We start from the raw sequence: 15,715 nt of genomic DNA on the forward strand, positions 1-15,715 counted from the left end.
ACCCTCTATTATGATCCCTCTCAGAGCAGTCGGTGGTGGTAAATGGGCACCATCTAGTTGTGCTGGACGCAGTCTGGTGGAGGCTGTGGTAGTTGTGGTCCATTAGTCCTTTGGACTAATCTTTCCCTTGTGTCTTTGGTTTTCTTCATTCTCCATTGCTCCAGTGGGGTGGGACCAGTAGACATATCTTAGATGACCACTCACAAGCTTTTAAGACCCCAAACGCTACTCACCGAAGTAGGATGTAGAACATTTTCTTCATAAACTATGTTATTCCAATTGAGCTAGACGTCCCCCAAGATGATGGTCCCCAGCCCTCAGCCCAGTAACTCGGTCCCTCAGGGAGTCTGGATGTGTCTATGAAGCTTTTATGACTTTGCCTTGGTCAAGCTGTGCTGACTTCCCCAGTATTATGGATTGTCTTGCCCTTCACCAAAGTTACCACTTATCTATTGTCTAGTTAGTGTTTTTCCCTTCCACCCCTTCCCTCCCTCTTAACCATTAAAGATTGTTTCTTAAGTGTAAGCTTTTTCATGAATTTTTACAGTAGTGTTCTCATACAGTATTTGTCCTTTTGTGATTGACTTATTTCACTCAGCTTAATGCCCTCCATATTCACCCACGTTGTGGGATGTTTCACAGATTCATCATTGTTCTTTATCAATGCGTGCAGTATTCCATTGTGTGTGTGTACCATAGTTTATTTGTCCATTCATCTGTTGATGGGCACTTGGGATTCTCTCTACTATCTCTATCTCTACTATCCCCAAAAGACTATTCTACTGTCCCAAACTGATTCATGGACTTCTGTTACTAGCAGTTTTAATAGCTTCCCTAAGTCTGATTAAGCCTGGGATACTCATAATGTTAGAAACTCACTGTGTCCCTAATAAATTCACACCTTGTGAAATCTTCTCCTGGCCATATACAAACGTTGTCATTACCTCCATTCAATCCACAATAATATTTACTTCAAATGATCACTCTGAGGAGGAAATATACTAGGTAAATGTTAATTGCAAAGCACAAAGTTTGAGAGCTAACAGATGATATATATTTGTCCCTTCCCTCTGCTCATTTTCTACCAACTATATAGCTCTTTTTATATTTTCCAGTCATTTTAGAAATATAGTGGCATACTATTTCTACTTAAGTATGTACATCATGATTTTATTGCAAGAAAGGTATATTAAAAATCAAATAAATGGTAATTTCTACAAAATCACTAACCTAAGGTCATCCATATAAACTACTATTGGTGAAGGACAGACCTGTAGTTATCATTAGTGGATAAATGAAGACATTTTGATGATAATCATTATTTTTCATTTATGGTGAATTGATGCCTTTTAATTATGGTGTTGGTGAAGAATACTGAATATACCATGTACTTTCAGAAGAATAAACAAATCTGTCTGAAGTACAGCCAGAATGCTCCTTAGAAGTGAAGATGGCAAAACTTCGTCACACGTACTTTAGACATGTTATCAGGAGAGACCAGCCCCTGGGGAAGGACATTATGCTTGGTAAAGTAGAGGGTCAGCAAAAAAGAGGAAGACCCTCAATGAGATGGACTGACACAGTGGCTGCAACAATGGGCTCAAACACAGCAATGATTGTGAGGATGGCACAGGACAGTACATTCTATTGTACATGGAGTCATTATGAGTCAGAGCCGTCTCTATGGCACCTAACAACAACAATTGAACAAATAAACAAAGGATCAGACAAAACAAAAAAGTACAGGATGTAGCTCCAAGCGCACTGCCAGGAAAATGGCAGATCTGAGTACAGGAGCTTTGGTCAGTTGGGCCAGTAGATGGGGTAAGGCACAAAAGCAAGACAATGTGTATTCTTCTGAGACTCTATTGTTCAACATTAAGCTGATCATTAAGTTCATTATTTTTACTACTCTATAGTAATATATGAAGCCCTGGTGACACAGTGGTTAAGCATTCAGCTGCTAACCAAAACACTGGCAGTTCGAATCCACCAGCCACTCCTTGGAAACCCCATGGAGCAGTTCTACTCTGTTGTATAGGGTCGTTATGAGTCGGAATCGACTCAACGGCAACACTTTATTTTGTTTGTTTTTTAATGACATATAAAATTTTGTAACAATAGCAACAACAACCAAAAAATATATGTGTGGTTACATATGTATGTATGTATGCATATAGGTGTAGAGGTATGTATATGTGTGCATATATAGATATATGTATATGTGCATACATATGAATTCACACATACAATAAAGCACATAGAGGGCACAGTTACGGATACTTCTTAGACTTTACCAAACACCTCACAGGATTGGTTTACAGGGTTTGAAGTCTTAGGTCACAGTCTTGTGGGACAACTTTATGAATAATATAATTCATAAAGTTTATGTTCTACATCCTAGTTTGGTGAGTAGTGTCTGGGGTCTTAAAAGCTTGCAAGTGGCCATCTAACTCATCACCATCAAGTCGATTCCAACTCATAGTGACCCTGTTGGACAGAACAGAACTTCCCCATAGAGTTTCCAAGGCTGTAAATCTTTATGGAAGCAGACTGCCACATCTTTCTCCCGTGGTATGGCTGATGAATTTGAACTGCTGACCTTTCCGTTATCAGCTGAGCTCTTAACCACTGTGCCACCAGAGCTCCTGAGTGGCCATCTAAGATACAACTATTGGTCTCTACCCATCCAGAATAAAAGAGAAGGATGGAAACCAAAGACTCAAAGAAAAAAACTAGTCTACAGGACTAACAGTCTACACGACCTCATCTATCGAGACCAGAAGAATTAGATGGTGCCCACCTACTACTAATGACCGTTTGGATCAGGTACACAATAGATGGATCCTGGTAGAATGGGAGAAAAATGTGAAACAGAACTCAAATTCTTAAAAAGTCCAGACTTACTGGGCTAGTTGAGACTAGAGGACTCTCCGAGACTATTGCCCTGAGATACTCTTTAAACTTTGAACCGAAGCTAATCCCCTGTGGTCACCTTTATAACAGATTGGCTCATAAAATAAAGAATATCACCCGTAAGTACTGTGTCCCTTTAAAAAATCATCTATATGACACCAAATCGTCAACATTTACTCTAAAGCAAAGATGAGAAGGCAAGGGGGCATGGAAACTAGATTACTGGAAACAGAACAACCATAAAGGAAATAATGAGAATACTGACACACTGAAAATTTTGTAACCAATGTCACTGAACAATTTGTGTAGAATTGTTAGATGGGAACCTAGTTTGCAGTGTAAAACCAAACCAAACCAAATCCATTGCCGTCAAGTCAATTCCCACTGATAATGACCCTACTTTCACTGAAAACACAGTAAAATATTACCTTTAAAAAAAAAAAAAAAACCGTACGGAGCACAGTTCTACTCAGACACACATGGGGTGGCCATGAGTCAGAATCAAATCGACGGCAACTGGTTATGTTAGCCCTATCCAGGAAATCAATTCAGGCAATTACTGGATGGAGAATTGGGTCTTACCTGTAATGATGCTATCCTGGGAATCAGCTGATCAAAATAAAGATTTACGGCTTTAGTGAAGCCCTTGTAAGTTGTTCTCAGCTTCATTCTGGGATCCCGGAGTAACCAGCTAGGATTGAAAAAGGTGAGATTCAGACTTGGAATGGGAGACAGCAGTAAAAAATGTTCAAGCATGAGGCTGGAGGAGCAAGCACGCCCAAATTTGCACAGTCACGCCAAGACTTGTATTGTGAGGTTTTAGTTCAACATTAAAAAAAGTCTATGTCCAGTTACAAGTAGCTTAGCAGTTTAGCCATCCATCACCTCTTTCATTGAGATGGAAATGGAGGTTGTAAAGCAATAAAACGATCTAGAGCAGGCATCATCGAACTACAGCCTACAGGCCAAATCAGGCTGCTTCCCACATTTGTAAATAAAGCCCTACTGGAAGACAACCAACTTATCTGTCTACATACTGTCACTGCTGTTTTTGTGCTACAGCAGCAGGGTTGAGCTGTGACAGAGACTGGATGTGGGCTGCAAAACCTAAAATATTTACTATCTGACCCTTTACAGAAAAAGTTTGCTGACTCTCTAGCCTAGAATGAGATTTTTTATAAAGCTGTTTAGAAGTTTTGTTCTGTTTTTTTACTCTCTTTAAAAAGAGATTATCAATCCAATTTCTTGCTATTTATACTGCCACCACAAAAAACTAGAACATACTGAGATACTGCTTAAGTGGTAGCCATTAGCTTGTATTTAAATAATCAATATATACTGTACCTCATTTGCACTACAGAAATGGAGTTTGATAAAAAATAAATACTATGTAATCCCCAGTATTTTAAAGTTCATTTTCTATGTCACTAAATGAAAAAATCATGCAGATAAAAATGTTCATGGAAAACAAAGCAAAACCTTTTGTTGTAACTTGCATTTGAATGCACTGCGGCCCTTGTAGGGTCATGGCCAAGGACCCTCACAGCACAACTTACCTGGGCAAGCCTCCAAGGTCTAGGTCGCCACCGACGTAAGGGCCTGGACATAGAATGACCCACAGGCCCACCTCTGAAGCTGTGACTATAAAAGTCCTAGGAGACAAAACAATGACAATAATTAGACATCAAAATCTGAGACCTGGAATCCCTGCTCTGTCGTTGCTTCCTTTTGAGCTTGGAATGAGTGGAACTCCCAGCCTGGCCTACAAAAGTCCTACAGAGGCCATGCCCCAGCTGGACAGGGAACCCAACACTCAGTAGGCAATGGGCTCAGTCAAGGTGTTAGAGGGGAGGACATAAAATGGAAAGTCCCGAAATCCAAAATGAAACTTTAACTTCTCTCCCAAATCTACTTCCCCTCTCAACCTTTCCTGTCTTTGTGAATGGCACCACCGTCTAGGAAGCACCCAAGTCAGAAAGTTACAACTATCCTTGAATCCTCTTTCCTCCTCACCCGCCACCTCAATTTCAGTCAGTCATGAAACCATATTTATTCCTCATAATTAAAGTTTTCAAGCTTGAAATTCCTCTGCATTCCTACTGCTACCATCTTGGTCATTGTTTCACACCTGAGTGATCAGAATGGCCTTGAATTGGCTTCCCTCCTTCATTCTTACCTTCTTCCAATCCTTGTACAATTACTGTCAATAATAATAACAATAATATCATTATCAACAACAAGAGGAACTAATATTTACTTAGTATAAACATCAGGTCTACAGCTAAATTTTTTAAATTTATTATGTTATTTGACAATTCTGTGAGATAGGTATCAATACCTTCTCCATGTTACAGATAAGAATTCAAGCCTAAAGGAGTCAGAACTTCTTCGGTGTCACATTTTTAGTAAATAGAAGAGCTAGAATTAGAATTCAGGCAGAAGGCCTCCAGAAATGCAATCTTAAACACACTGCCCAAATGATCTTTTAAAAATGAAGTTCTCAAATTAAAATTCTTCAACTGATTCCCCAATACCTTCAGGATAGACTTAAAATTCTGTAGGGTAGTAGATAAGGCCAGGATCTGGCCTTTGGCTATCTCTCACCTTTATTTCTTGACAGTTTCTCTACTTGTACTGGATCCAGACAGTATTATTTGCAGTTCCCACAAACTACAATGTGTGAGTAGAACTGGCAAAAGTTGTGTGATAGATATATTTAAAACAATGACAAAAAAAAAAAAAAAAAAAAAGAGTAGCTGCTGAGGCTGCTTATGTACAACCAAACACCTCATGGGATCTAGTTCCTTGGTGTGGAGGTTTAGGGTCATGGTTTTATGGGGCATCTCAGTAACTGACCTAATAACATGTTTAGTGCTTTTGTTCTATCTCCTTTTTTGCTGTGTAGTGCATGGGGTCTTAAAAGCTTGTAAGCGGCCATCCAAGGCACAACAATTGTTCTCTATTCGCCTGGAGCAACAGAGGAAGAAGGAGAGTCAGGAATAGGAGGAGGATATGGAAGGTGTGGCTAATTGCCTCCATGAACAACTGCCTCCTTTGCCATGAGACCAGAAGAACTGGATGGTGCCTGGCTACCATTACTGACCCCCTTTTTTTTTTTTTTAAAGTATTATCATTTATTGGTGTCATACATTAAGTTTTACTTACATTCCATGAAGAGAAAAAATTTCCAGCGTAAACAATGGATCAAAGCAGTAATTAACTTGCAAGTCTACCATGCTTATTACCTAGACCAGTGCAGAACCTCACTGCACACATCTCTGTACAATTACACAACATCAAAAGCAACAGAGTTTTATACATAAACATAGGTCATTCTTTTCAGCCCTACATGGAGATGTAATTAACTGTATAAAGCACTCGAAGAAAATCAATCTGCAGTTTTACAGGTATTACATGGAGATCATATCCTGTAATGTAGTGAAAGCTATGGGTCCTGAAAAGCCATATGTATATGTACACAATTGTTTTTATAATCTTTAAAACAAAGATCAAAGCTCATTTGTTTAAGTCATTGCATTAACCAAAATAAAAATAGGAAAGAAACCAAAGGATCATTGAAAGTTTAAAATTCCAAAAATGTTCACTTTATTCCTCTGTGGGAGACTTCATCAAGGCTTTCTGAAAAGCCCAGGACTGTTTCAGTTAAACCAAAGGACACACAATTTGCATCACTGAAATGGTCCTGGGTTAGTCCAACAAAATAAAAATTGATAACAACGTACACATGGATTTGATATTTGCTGGTTAGATTACTGATAAAGTCAGTTTCAGACAAGTTTCTAAACTGTGCTATATAACTAGAAACAACTGAGAAACTTTCCAATAAAAATTATATATAATGTCATTTTAATCAAAACAAAATAATGAAACTAAGAATGCGTATTGCTGTTGGAAGAGAAACCCGTGGTTATGGTGTGGGCACTACGGGAGGTGGAGGGCCTCAGCACACTGGGATGGTTAGGTGACGCCAAGTAGGAGGCATTTGATTTTCTCTGGTGCTTGCACCTTTGGGGCCAGTCTCAGGCCTCTCTCTGGTGTGGCTGTCCAGGGTTTATCCCAAAGTGTTTGAGTTAACCAGTTTGAGAAGGGGGTCATGCTTTCTGTTTTTCCTTCTTTCACACAGCCAAAAACAAAACCACGCCAAGTGCTGAGGTGCACTGGGGTGTGGCCTTGTAGCTCCCCAGCAGAACTGGAACCAGGAAGACAGGTGGGGCTGGCTGCGCCTGTGTGGGGAGCAGACACTTCTTCTCCTCTGGCCCCATCACAACAAACCACAAGCACATTCAATCACAGGCACAGCCACCTTCTGTGTTCTCAACTTCCTCACCACTGTTGTGTCCAGTTCTTCATCCATCATGTCTCTCAGTCCACTGGAGGTATCAGAACTTCCAATTTTTCAAGCAATTTCGGTATTTTCAGTACATATAGTATAGATGGTGGATTTAATAATGGTTCATGGCCAGTAAAAATTCAGCATCTCCCACACACAAACAGTGGTCTATCTTGTTCTTGGCATCTCTGTACTTTGTTGGTCCAACTCTGACAGCAACTTTAATATGTTCAGTGCAACCATATCACGCAGGACTCCACATCCTTTCTGACGGTGTGGCTGATTAGAGGCAGCTGAGAGGAGCAACTGATTAGAGGTACAAACTCATTCTTGTTGTTTTTGGGGAAGTCTTTGTATTCAACCTGGAATCCCTGGACTCTGGAAAGATAGTTCAACTGCTCAGACGGTCTTGTAAAGATGCATGGGGTACATGGCCTGAAGAGAGGTTATTCTTTAAAATGGTTTCAGCTGTGGGCGAGGTGCCCCCGTACAACAACTCACAGGCTATCATGGCAGTCACTGTGGCCTTGGCAGGATTCAGAGCTGCCCTGGTGACAGCTTTGGTGCGATGTCCTTGACTGACACCAATGGCCTGAGCAACCTCGGACACTATAGGAAGAATTCCATCAGGCAGCTGCTAGTGACTAAGATAAGGCATCCTAAACTCATCTTCCTTATTACTAGTTCCATTTTCATTTGCACAGCCATATTCATCCCCTGGTTTCTTTATTGGTGTCTTCTCCTCTGATTTGAGTGCGGGTTTGGTGGCCTGAGCCTGTGGAACTTTGAAACAAAGGATCTCCCGCACGCTCTTGGCTGCATTGTGTTTGGCCACCTTCTTATTGGTGCCTTATCCTTCAGCGGTGTGGTTTCCGACCTTCACCTGCATCACAAACTCCCCGCAGCAAGCAGGAGACCTCACTTGGGGAGGAGCACGTACTCCAGCTCCTTCTTTTTTGCCTGCTGGATCTGGGCTAGTCTGCTAGTTGGATTCATCCTCTGGCCATATTCAGGGCCTTTGTGTAGTCTGACTATGGATTTTGTTTTCTTTTTGATTCTGGGCTTCACTCGCTCAACTGTAGTGGGGGAAGCAACTTTTTCAGATCTTCAAGAACAGGTATAGCAGCATTTTTCTTTGAAATCTTCTTGCTCTTCCTTTAACCTTCCCCTATGCAGTCCCTGACTGACACCTTGGTCACAAAATTCTTCATGTAGGGTGGGCCACTCTCCTGGGCAACCTGTTTTAGAGGCAAAGGCTCAAAATTCACAGGCAATTCCATTTAAGTGCAATCTCAAACACTTGACTTATTTCAGATTTATTGAGATTTTCTTCCTCTGATTCTCTTCCTTTCACCTCCATCCTCTCAGGAAGGGGCTCATTCTGCAGGATCCTCAGTGCTTTAGCAGCAGAATTGTGTTTCATGGCCTGTCTTGTCCTTCCTTTTCCATTTGCTGTCCTCCCACAGAAAGTTCAACTTGATAAAGTAAAGGTGGAACTGGAAATGGGTAAAATTACCTCAGCGATAAGCACCTCCTCTCATATCATGGTTATAGGTGGGCTGCGTTCGAGAGTAAGACTCAACAGGCTTGTACACTGGTTTTTTCCAAGTTTCATGCACAGTGCGTTTAGTTCTACAGTAGGAGTTATGCTTTCTTAAAAAGAGGGTGCTCCAGGAACAATGTTGTTTTGGTTCAGTTCTGAGAGGTTATGTGGTTAAGAAACCCCTGGCTGCTGCCCTGAGTGCATGTCCTAGCCAGTAGTCTTGGGTGGCGGAGGTGAGGAGGGGAAGGAAGAAAGAAGAAGGGAGAGGAGGAAGGGATAGAGGGAGGAAAGAGGTGGTGTGATTGTGGAGGGGCAGGTGCTGCTAGGCCGGGGATCAGGGTAAGTGGAAGCTGAGTGAGATGCAGCAGCAGCCGCAATCGCAAACATTGAAGAGAGCCCATTAGAGAATATTTTGATCAAAGATTCTACAGCAGAATCATGATCAAAAGGGGGAAAATGTAGAACAGAATTTGAGATTCTCATGGTCTCCAGACTTTCTGGAACCATGGAGGCTGGATGATCCCTTGAAACTACTGCCCTGACATAATCTTTAAACTTTAAACCAAAAACATCCCCTGAAGTCTTCTTATAACCAATAAATAGTTCAGCTTAACTAGTAAAAAATGTCTGCCTTGAGCATTATGCTCTTTTAAGAACTATTTATGTGGAGTCAAACTGACAACAGCAAATTGAAAGATTAGATAGGAACCTTAGGGGGCAGCAAGTTTATGTTAATGGGGTAGGAACCACTCAGAGAGGAAGGGTGAGAATGGCTGTACAACTCGAAGAATGTAATCATGTCACTGAATTGTACATGCAGAAACTGTTGGTGTATGTTTTGCTGTGTATATTCTCAACAACAGCAACAACAAAATAAATAAAATAAAACAAACAAACAATGTGCGGCAAAAAGTTAATCACCAAACCCATTCTCTTTTCTTCCTGAGCACACAGCTCAACTACATTTGCCAGAGGCCATGTGACAGACTCCTGGCCAACAGAATGTGAAAAGAATCAGTGTGTTCTAATTCCCATAAGAGATTCTCCATGCTCTTTCTTCCACTTGCAGGCTTGATGAAGCCAACCACGGTGGTTTGGAAACTATGTGTTGAACATGATGGAGTCAAAAGACAGAGAAGACCTGAGTTCCTCAATTATTGTTTGGAAGGGAGATATGCTCACCAGGAATACTCATTTTAGATTTTACTGGAATGTAAATAAATTTTTATTGTGTTAACCCACTGAGATTTGGGGACTTTTATGTTACAGCAGCTAACATCACCTTAATTATTATAAAATGTTCTCTTACATCTCTGACTTTGTCCATGCTGGACACTCTGCCTGAATAAATTCCTGCTCAACTTTCAAATTTATCTCAGCTATAACTTCATTGCTGTCTTCCCTGATCCACTTCCCTACTTTGGATTGTGTATTCTTTATATGTTGTTACCTGCCTCCCTCTCTACAGAGAATGCTTATTCTTGATAGCACAAAGGTTATTATCTTCTCATCCCCAGCACCAAACACAATGTCTGAACTATAAACCTGTTGCTATTGAGTTGATTTGACTCATGGTGACCCCACAGTGTTACAAAGTAGAATTAAGCTCCATAGGGTTTTCTTGGCTGTAATCTTTATGGAAGCAGACTGCCAGGCGCTTCTTCTGTGGCAATGCTGGGTGGATTCGAACTGCCAACCTTTCGGTTAGCAGCTGAGCACAAACCGTTTGCACTGCTCAGGGATTTAATATTCTGTCATGTTTTAGAGATCCTGTAAACTATAGACCAGAAATCTTCTCTTATAAATAAGAGAACAAGTTCCTTATGATAGACTAAAACCGTAGAATTCTTGAAGTACAATTTCTAAACCAGCTGTAAGAATGTCCTATGGACACTATGATCTAGGCTCCATTGTAAATAACAATCACTGCACAAAGGGTTTCAATACAGGGAAAAAAATTTATCAGCACTTCCTGATGGTTCTCAAAACAGAATGTAAGGTGCCCCCTACTCTGCATGTGATCTTCACAGAATCAAGTCCCTGACTCTAAGGCACAGAATCAGGCAACTTGAACATTAACACGTACTTTAAATCCAAGTTTCTAGTGAAATAAAATTGTCCTTTCACTGGCTCATGGAGGTTCCAGGGAACATGCCTGCAAGGGAAAAAAGACAGACACATATAAGAATCTTTCACCTTACTCTACCTGATTCCATATTGGCTCCTTCCTTTTAAATATAGCATCTAGGTTATCTCTACAATGAAGACGAATGAAGATCCTAACAGCCAAATCTCTATGTACGCACTGTGTATTACCTTCAAATTTTCCTCCTCCTAATGCTCAGAAAAGATCCAAGCAGCCAATATTTTTCCACAGTTCTGGACTTCAGGTAAGATAGTTGAGTATGTAACGACTTCTGGGATACAACCACAAATTTCTCTTTTAAAATGTCCATAAAAACATATTAAAATTTAGATCCACATCAATAATGGCAATAAAGGAAAACAACCATAAAACAAAAACCAGAACATGTTGAAAAGTTTATAGGACTGGATTACACAACTTTATTATTTAAATGAATAAAATAAAATCAAGCAACCAACAATGTAAGACTCATACAGTCCAGCATCCATTAAAAAATTACTAGCATGCAAAGAAGCAGAAAAATATAATCCATAATCAGGGGAAAAAAATGATTCTAAATAGAAACAAACCCAGAAATAACACATATGATAAACTAGCTGAAAAGGATATTAAAAAGCTATTACATACTCTGTATCTTTACAAAGTAGAGGAAAACATGACCATAATGAGGAGGAAAAATGGAAGATATAAAAAGGATGCAACTAGAACTTCTAGAAATGAAAAATGAAATTTCTGAAATGAAAAATACTCTGGAAACTATTAACAGTAGGAAATAAAAAATATACCAGATGGAATTAATAGCAGAGTATACGACAGAAGAAAAGGTAATCAGAAGTAGAAAATCTGATTAAATGAGAACATGTAGAAGAAAATTACAATTACCCTTGACACACTACCATCATCAAAAATGATTTTTCCACTAAGTTTTTTTAAATTATATAAATGAAATTCCAAGATTTCATGCTGTTTAACCCACAACAAATCAAAGTGAATTCATTTTATAAAGTTAATATACAAATGGGAAAAAATACAGAAACATACAGACAATTCAGATTTTATTCAGAAATTGGATAACTACATACTTCAAAAAAAAAATCCTGACCACTACTATGATTGAATTGTGTGACCCGCCAAAATATATGTTGTAAACTCTAACCGCTATACCTGTGGATAGGAGCCCCTGGGTAGTGCAAACAGTTTAGCACTCAACTACTAGCCAAAAGGCCAGCGGTTCAAACCCATCCAGAGGTGCCTTGAAAGACAGGCCTGGTGATCTGCTTCAGAAAGGTCACAGCCTTGAAAACCCTATGGAACAGTTCTGCTCGGCACACATGGGGTAACCATGAGTTGGAAATGACTCTACAGCAACTAACAACAACAACATACCTGTGACTGTAATCCCATGTGGGAATATGATTTTCTTTGTTATGTTAACGAGGCCATATCAATGTAGACTGTGTCTTAAGCCAATTACTTTTGAGATATAAAAGGAGCAGATAAGGCACAGAAGCAAGGAAACACAGATGGGGGAAAACAGATGCCATACCACATGAAGATCGCAAAGGAACCGAGGAACAGAAACTGAAAATAGACAGACACCCCCCCAGAGCAGACAGTGAGAGAAAGCCTTGTCCTGGAGCCAGTGCCCTGAATTCAGACTTTTAGCCTCCTAAGCTGTGAGAAAATAAACTTCTGTTTGTTAAAGCTATCCACTTATGGTATTACTGTTATAACAGCACTAAGAAACTAGGATAGATTTTGGTACCAGAAGTAGGGTGCTGCTCTAACAGATACCTAAAATGTGGAAGTGGTTTTGAAATGGGATAATGGGTAGAATCTGAAGAAGTTTTGATGCGCTTCATTGTAAGGCCCTAGTTTGCCTTGAAGAGACTCTTGATAGGATTAGAGATCTTAAGGGTGATTCTGATGGGGGCTCAGAAAGAATCGAGAGCTGTGATGAAGGCACTCATTGCCAGGAACAGAATGTTGCCAGAACTGTGGACATTAAATTTGTTTCTGGTAAAGCTTTCAAAGGAAATTATGAACATATGATGGACAATGGAAGAAGGGTAATGCTTTTTATGCAGTGGCAAAGAACTTGTCTGAATTATGTTCAAATGTTTGGTGGAAGGTAGAACTTGTAAGTGATGAGCATAAGTATTTGGGGGAGGAGATTTCTAAGCAAGACCTTAAGGGGGTCACATGGTTTCTCCTTGCCACTTGGATTAAAATGTGGGAGAAAAGAGATAGATTTTAAAATGAACTGTGTAAAATAAAACCAGAACTTAAAGACTTGGAAAATTCTGTGGTATAAACTAAGGAAATGTGTTCTAGAAAAACCTTCACGAAGGGCATGGCTACTCAATCTTTTGTTCAAGAGCTTAAGACTGTGACTGCTGGATCTTCAACCACCACAACAGAAAGGGACAGAGACCGTACAAAATTAAGGAAAGCTCCTGCCTCCTGGAATTCTACAGGTAGGAATGGGCCAATGGAGCGACTTGGTTGCAAACATCTGTTGTACTCCAAGAAAAAGAAAACACCATCCTGGGAATAGTTTGGAGATCAGCAGAACTGCTGGAGGGATCATGGTGAGCAGGGCTACTCCATTTCAAAGGGTGGAACCATCGCCTCCATTTCAAGGGGTGGAAAAACCACCTCCTAGGTTTCAAAGAGTCAGATCTCCATCAGTTTGGTTCTGGAGTGTGGGTCTGCCATTCAAGTGGGCCAAGAGGATGGGGACACCACCCAAAGCTGAGGGGTTGGGGCTGCCATGACCAAGAGCCTGGAGAATGGAGCAGCTTGGGGCCAAGGGGGTGGGGTCACCACTCAGATGGACTAGGAGAATGGGACCACCCAAAGCCCCAGGAGCAGAGTTGCCATACCAATGGGCCTGGAAGGCCAGCTGACACCAGAGCTGAGGGGCCTCCACCCAGAATACAGACTGTGGCTAACACTTGGAGTCTGGAGGGCAAGGCCATTGGCCAGATGGTCCCAGAGAACAGAGGATTATTTTCAAGCTTTGAGACTAAAGAAATTTGCTTTTCAGAGTTTGGACTTGCTTGGAGCCCATGAACCTTTCTTTCCCTTCAATTTTTCCCATTTTTAATGAAAATGTCTTTCCTGTGTTAGTTACACCATTGTACTTTGGAAGCAGACAGTTTGTGTTCTAGGTTTCACAGCTTCACTGATGGAGAGGAATTTTGCTTCAGGATGGAACACACCCAAAGGACCACCCATATTTGATTTAGATGATTCAGAAGATAAGATTCTGGACTTACAGTTGATGCTGGAATGGAACAAGACTTTTGGGATGATGCAATGAGGTCAGTGTGTTTTGTTCACAGGAAGGACAGGAATTTTGAGGTGCCATGAATTAGAATGCTATGAATTGAATTATGTCCCAAAAAAACATGTGTTGTAAATCCTAACTCCTATACCTGTGGAGGTAATCCCTTCTGGGAATGGGATTTTCTTTGTTATGTTAATGAGGCTATATTGGTGTAGAGTGTATCTTAAGCCAATGACTTTTGAGAAATAAAAGCAGCATGCCACATGAAGATCACCAAGGAACTGAGGAACTGAAGATGAAAACAGACAAAGACCTCCCAGAGCCAACAGAGAGAGAAAGCCTTGACCTAGAGCCAGTGCCCTGAATTCAGACTTCTAGCCTCCTAAGCTGTGAGAAAAGAAATTTCTGTTTGTAAAAACCAACCACTTGTGGTATTTCTGTTATACAAGCACTAAGAAACTAAGAGAACCACTAATTAATTTATTCATATATTGTTGTTGTTAGGTGCCATCCATTTGGTTCCGACTCACAACGACCCCATGTGCAACAGAACTAAACACTGCCCAGTCCTGAGCCATCCTCACAATTGTTGTTATGCTTGAGCCCATTGTTGCAGCCACTCTGTCAATCCATCTCATTGAAGGTCTTTCTCTTTTACGCTGACCATCTACTTTACCGAGCATAATGTCCTTTTCCAGGGACTGGTCCCTCCTAATAACATGTCCAAAGTACCTGAGATGAAATCTCACCATCCTTGCTTCTAAGGAGCATTCTGACTATACTTCTTCCAAGACAGATTTGTTCTTTCATCTGGAAGTCCACGGTATACTCAATATTCTTCATCAACACCATATTTCATGTGTTGTTGAATACTACTGGCTAGAATATTGTTGAGGATTTTCGTGTCTATGTTCATGAGGGAAATTGGTCTGTAGTTATCTTTTTTTGTGGTGTCTTTACCTGGTTTTGATATCAGGGTTATGCTAGCTTCATAGAATGAGTTTGGGAGTAGTCCATCCTTTTCTACACTCTGACATACCTTTAGTAGTACTGGTGTTAACTCTTCTCTGAAAGTTTGGTAGAATTCTCCAGTGAAGCCGTCAGGGCCAGGGCTTTTTTTGAGGGAGAGTTTTTTTTTTTTTATTACCTCTTCAATCTCTTCTTTTGTTATAGGTTTATTTAGTTTTTCTACCTTGGTTTGTGTTAGTTTAGACAGGTAGTTACGTTTCTAGAAATCTGTCCATTTCCTCTAGGTTTTCAAATTTGTTGGAGTACAATTTTTCATAGTATTCTGTTATGATTCTTTTAATTTCAGTTGGATCTGTTGTGATATCATGGATCTCACTTCTTATTTGGGTTATTTGCTTCCTCTCTTGTTTTTCTTTTTATTGTACTTTAGATGAAGGTTTACAGAACAAATAGTTTCTCATTAAACAGTCAGTACACATATTGTTTTATGACATTGGT

General features: G+C 40.2%; 1 protein-coding gene and 1 pseudogene across 1 annotated transcript in view; both read right to left on the reverse strand.

The window, feature by feature from the left end:
* The window catches only part of LOC101352464 (beta-galactosidase-1-like protein 2), a 62,560-nt gene that overhangs the window by 32,016 nt on the left and 14,829 nt on the right, over positions 1 to 15,715 (reverse strand). Inside the window, exons 3-5 of the mRNA XM_023734026.1 lie at positions 10,897 to 10,965; positions 4,473 to 4,568; positions 3,499 to 3,607 (exon numbers count right to left, since the gene is read on the reverse strand). Coding sequence (XP_023589794.1) covers positions 3,499 to 3,607; positions 4,473 to 4,568; positions 10,897 to 10,965 — 274 coding nt within the window. The remainder of the gene's footprint in view (positions 1 to 3,498; positions 3,608 to 4,472; positions 4,569 to 10,896; positions 10,966 to 15,715) is intronic.
* LOC105756423 (double-stranded RNA-binding protein Staufen homolog 1 pseudogene) lies at positions 7,408 to 8,627 on the reverse strand (annotated as a pseudogene).

The sequence above is a fragment of the Trichechus manatus genome, unplaced genomic scaffold, assembly GCF_000243295.1.
Source record: "Trichechus manatus latirostris isolate Lorelei unplaced genomic scaffold, TriManLat1.0 scaffold00064, whole genome shotgun sequence".
NCBI classification, from domain to species: domain Eukaryota; kingdom Metazoa; phylum Chordata; class Mammalia; order Sirenia; family Trichechidae; genus Trichechus; species Trichechus manatus.